This window comes from Theropithecus gelada, chromosome 5, assembly GCF_003255815.1.
Source record: "Theropithecus gelada isolate Dixy chromosome 5, Tgel_1.0, whole genome shotgun sequence".
Classification (NCBI taxonomy): domain Eukaryota; kingdom Metazoa; phylum Chordata; class Mammalia; order Primates; family Cercopithecidae; genus Theropithecus; species Theropithecus gelada.
The window spans coordinates 62594145-62599621 of NC_037672.1; the positions used below are offsets into that span (position 1 = coordinate 62594145).

Below are 5477 nucleotides of genomic sequence, written 5' to 3' on the forward strand. Positions count from 1 at the left end.
CCCAGAGAAAATACCTTTGAGTATTACTATGAAATATATTTCAGATGTTCAAATTTGGAAGAATTCATCTCCAACAGACCTGCACTACTAAAAAGGAAAATGATAACGTATAGATATAGATCCACACAAAAGAATGGACACTGGTGACTGTAATTACATGGATAAATATATGATTAAAAAACAAAACAAAACAAAAAAACTTGAATCTTAGAAGACAACTGAGTGGCTGGGTGTGAGGCTGGGCTGTAGGGGTGGGGTGAGAAGGCGCCGCGCCAGATAAAGGGCAAAGGTTGCTTTGCGCCTGCGCCTTGTGTTCCTGACTGGCTGCGCTCCCTGCCCCCAACACCACCGTCGTCTGGGAAACGGTCCCAGAGTGCTGGGCCGACCTACTGGTGTCATGGCAGACCCGAAGACAGCAGCTGTGGGGCCGTTGGTGGGAGCGGTGGTCCAGGGCACCAACTCCACTCGCTTTCTGGTTTTCAGTTCAAAAACAGCGGAACTACTTAGTCATCATAAAGTGGAATTAACACAAGAGTTCCCAAAAGAAGGATGGGTGGAACAAGACCCTAAGGAAATTCTTCAGTCTGTCTATGAGTGTATAGCGAGAACGTGTGAGAAACTTGACGAAATGAATGTTGATATATCCAACATAAAAGCTGTTGGTATCAGCAATCAGAGGGAAACCACTGTAATCTGGGACAAGTTAACTGGAGAGCCTCTCTACAACGCTGTGGTGTGGCTTGATCTAAGAACCCAGACTACTGTTGAGGAGCTTAGTAAAAAAATTCCAGGAAATAGTAACTTCGTCAAGTCTAAGACAGGCCTTCCACTTAGCACTTACTTCAGTGCAGTAAAACTTCGTTGGATGCTTGACAATGTGAGACATGTCCAAAAGGCTGTTGAAGAAGGTAGAGCTCTTTTTGGTACCATTGATTCATGGCTTATCTGGAGTTTGACAGGAGGAGTTAATGGAGGTGTGCATTGTACAGATGTAACAAATGCAAGCAGGACAATGCTTTTTAATATCCATTCTTTGGAATGGGATAAAGAGCTCTGTGACTTTTTTGAAATTCCAATGGACCTTCTTCCAAATGTCTTCAGTTCTTCTGAGATCTATGGCCTAATTAAAACTGGGGCCCTGGAAGGTGTGCCAATATCTGGGTGTTTGGGGGACCAGTGTGCTGCATTAGTAGGACAAATGTGCTTCCAGGAAGGACAAGCCAAAAACACCTATGGAACAGGTTGCTTCTTACTATGTAATACAGGTCGTAAATGTGTGTTTTCTGAACATGGCCTTCTGACCACAATAGCTTACAAATTAGGCAAAGAGAAGCCAGCATATTATGCACTGGAAGGTTCTGTTGCTATAGCGGGTGCTGTTATTCGTTGGCTAAGAGACAATCTTGGAATTATAGAGACCTCAGGAGACATTGAAAAACTTGCTAAAGAAGTAGGAACTTCTTATGGCTGTTACTTTGTCCCAGCCTTTTCAGGGTTATATGCACCTTATTGGGAACCCAGTGCAAGAGGAATACTCTGTGGTCTTACTCAGTTTACCAATAAATGTCATATTGCTTTTGCTGCATTAGAAGCTGTTTGTTTCCAAACCCGAGAGATTTTGGAAGCCATGAACCGTGACTGTGGAATTCCACTTCGTCATTTGCAGGTAGATGGAGGAATGACCGACAACAAAGTTCTTATGCAACTACAAGCAGATATTCTGCATATTCCAGTAATAAAACCCTTTATGCCTGAAACAACTGCACTAGGAGCTGCCATGGCAGCAGGAGCTGCAGAGGGAGTAAGCGTTTGGAGCCTTGAACCCCAGGCTTTGTCGGTTCTCAGGATGGAACGATTTGAACCACAGATCCAGGCCACAGAAAGTGAAATTCGTTATGCCACATGGAAGAAAGCCGTAATGAAGTCAATGGGTTGGGTTACCAGTCAGTCTCCTGAAAGTGGTGATCCTTCTATCTTCTCTAGTATGCCTTTGGGATTTTTTATAGTGAGTAGCATGGTAATGCTAATTGGAGCAAGATATATCTCAGGTATGCCATAATAATACCAGCCAGGGAGTCCCAAGGTGTAAACATTTTACATAATGAAAGCATACAGCAGTTCTGCCTCTTAATATAATGACACTATTATAGACTCTGATTTTGTTTATAAACCACTTGCTACATGACCCATGAAAACCCTGGACTTGTGACCTGAAATAAAGAAAATATGTTAGAAGAGCACTGTAGAAATATTGGGTGTGTTTTTTAACATCGACAGGGTTGGGCCAGCCATCTTGAAGGCTGACCCCCTCGATTGCCATAACATTCTGCCCCATTCTTTCTAAAATATAGGCTATTAAGATTGTATTCATGGAATCTTTTTATCAACTATCCTCTAACACTTATGGACCCAGATTTGGTTCTTTGTGTTACACACACTTGATTAAGAGCTGTAATTAATCTGCTAAAATTAAGGGACTTTTTGTCATTGTTATTCCTGTTTTTAATAGGCTACAAATCCTCTTTTCTACATATTAGAGAAACTACATCTTCACTGAATGTTTAAGGGAAATATTTGCTAAATTCCTACAATAGAAATTTAGTATTTTCATATTTTAGATATTTTCCTGAAAAATATTTTTCAGATTGAAATTTGTCAGACAATTTACATGGTCTCACTAATTACCATTTTACTGAATTATTGTGTGAATCCTAGAGGGACAGGGACACTATTTACCTTTTTTATATCATCTGTATCATATAGAGTAGCTCATCTATAAGTTAAAAGTACACTGTAGTCAGTAGATTATAACATGGATGGTCCTAAATACTTTAAGGTAAACAGCTATATACATTTTGGGGCAATGTGTATACATATTATTTATCAGGAGAAACCAACAAAGGCTACATGTTTTATGTATGTATGTTTTATTATGCTACAAAAAGTATATTATGATTACACCAGTATTTCTTATAACTTACCCTTTTAATATATTAGCTGGATATATGCTGGGAAAAAAACACTGGAATATTTCAGCAAATATTGCTTTCAAGTAGGAAAAAACAAATGACTGTTCAAACAAAAATAATAATATAGTATGAAATTACAGCATGTCTAAAAGAAAACAATAGCAAATAAGGGGATAAATGAAGGTGTAGTAGTTTGAGACTCATATACTGTGTGGGAAATGATATATCACTTGAAGTTATAGTGATAATGAAAGGTATATACTATAAATCCTGAAATAACAAAACAAAATGTTATAATTAAAAGTATACATTAGAACTAAGAAAATATTTAATTCTAAGATACAAGACAGATGAGGAACAAAGAAAAGGTAGGAAAATATGTTTAACCCTAACCATACCAACAAGCACATTAAATGCAAATGATTTGATTACCCCAATTAAAAAGGAAACTTGTTAGATTTAAAAAGCAAGACCAAAATATACACTGCCTCCAAGAAACATACTTTACACATAAAGGAAAAAATAGGTCAAAAGTAAAAGGATAGAAAATGGATATACTATGTTAATAACAATCAAAAAGAAATATCAGAAAGTAAATTTCAAAGCAAAGAACATTAAAAGTGATAAGATCATTTGCGGTGATAATGGGGTAAATTCAAGAGGACATAACAATTCTAAATATTTATGCATCTCATGATGGAGCTTCAAAATACATAAAATCTTATAGAACTGAAAGAAAAAATAAAAAATTGTGCAATTACAGGAAGATATTTCAATACCTCTTCCTCAATATTTGATAGAAAAAGTAGTTAAGAATTTACTAAGATATGGATTTTAACAATACTATCAAACAACTTGACTTCATTGACATCTATGGAAAATGCCACCCAACAATAGGAGAATACATATTCTTTTCAAGTGCACAGTGAACATTTACCAAAATAGACCATATAGAGCCAAAAAGCAAGCCTCAAAAAATTAAAAAAGATTTGTAACAAAGTATGGTGTCTGAGCACATTGGAATTAAAAATTGACACTAGAAAAATCTTTAGAACAGTCCCCAAACATTTGAAAACTAAATGAAAAACTTTAAAATATTGATAATTAAAGAGGTAAAGAGGGAAAATAGAAAGTATCTGGAACTGAGTAGAAATGAAAGCACAACATATTAAAATTTATGAGAGATTGTTAAAGCAGTACTTAAGAAGAAATTTATAGAACTAAATGCCTGTATTAGAAGGGAGAAAAGGTCTTAAATCACTAACCTCTGCTTCTACCTTAAGAAATTAAAAACAGAGTAATAAATTAAGCCCAAGCTAAATAGAAGAAGTAGAGAAATAGTAAAGATGAGAGTAATCAATTAGTTCTAAAGAAGATACAAAACAGATACAGAAAATAGAAAACAATCACAAGATGGAAAAATTGATATAACCAAAACTTCGTTCTTTCAGAGTGTGAATATGATAAACTTTTAACCTCCGCTAAAACAAAAGGAGAGAAGACAAAAATTATCAATATCAGGAATGAGAATGACATTACTACTACAGGTCCTGTAGGATATTAAGCATAGTAAAATGAGAATATAGAAATATTACGAAAACTCTATGCCAGTAAATTTGATGACTTGGATAAGATGAACAAATTCATTGGAAAATGCAAACTTCTTAAACTCAGGAAAATATAGATAACCAGAATGGATGTGGCTCCAGTGGTGCAATCGGTTAGCGCGCGGTACTTATAAGGTAACCAGAATGGCTCTATATCTCTTAAAAATATTAAATTTCTAGCTGAAAACCCCTCTTACAAAAAAAAACACCTCAAGCTCAAATGGCTTCTTTCACACTTATAAGGAAGACATAATGTCCATTCTACACAAATTTTTCCAGAAGACTGTAAAGAAGGGAACTCATTCTATGAGGCCAGGTTTATAGCATTATCCTGGTTCCAACACCAGGAAAAGAAGATGTTACAAGAAAAAACAACTGTGAACCAATATCTATCATAAACATGGATGCAAAAATTCTAAACAAAATTTTAGCAAAATTAGTTTATCAATATTTGAAAAGAATAATACATCATGACCAAGTTGAGGGAATGTAACAATAGGATAACGAGTCACTGTAATTAGAAAAATCAATGTACTTCACCAGATTAACAAACTAAAAAAGAAAAACTACATGAGATAGAAACTACACAGTAACCAGAATACCTAAAAAACAAAACAAACAAAAAAAGAGTGACTCTACCAAATGCTAGTAAAGATGTAGAAGAACTTGCCTTTCATATGTTTCTTGTGAAAATGTAAAATAGTATAAGCATTTTGGAAAACAGTTTGAGAATTTCTTCAAAAATTAAATATACATATGATCCTAGGTATTTACCCAAGAGAATGAGAACATATGTCCATACAAATACTTGTTCACAGGACTTGTTATGGCCAAAAGCTGTATACAACTCAAATGGCCATCAACAGGTGAAAAGATAAACAAACTATGATATATGCAGACA

General features: G+C 35.4%; 1 protein-coding gene across 1 annotated transcript; it reads left to right on the forward strand.

The window, feature by feature from the left end:
• The first annotated feature begins 311 nt into the window (after positions 1–311).
• On the forward strand, positions 312–2245 carry GK2 (glycerol kinase 2). Its single transcript, XM_025385667.1, has one exon. The coding sequence runs from the start codon at positions 398–400 to the stop codon at positions 2057–2059; it is 1662 nt and encodes a 553-aa protein (XP_025241452.1). The 5' UTR covers positions 312–397; the 3' UTR covers positions 2060–2245.
• Positions 2246–5477: the final 3232 nt, after the last annotated feature.

Coding starts and splice junctions, on each gene's coding strand:
- GK2 (XM_025385667.1), top strand. CDS start 398: ATGGCAGACCCGAAGACAGCAGCTGTGGGGCCGTTGGTGGGAGCGGTG.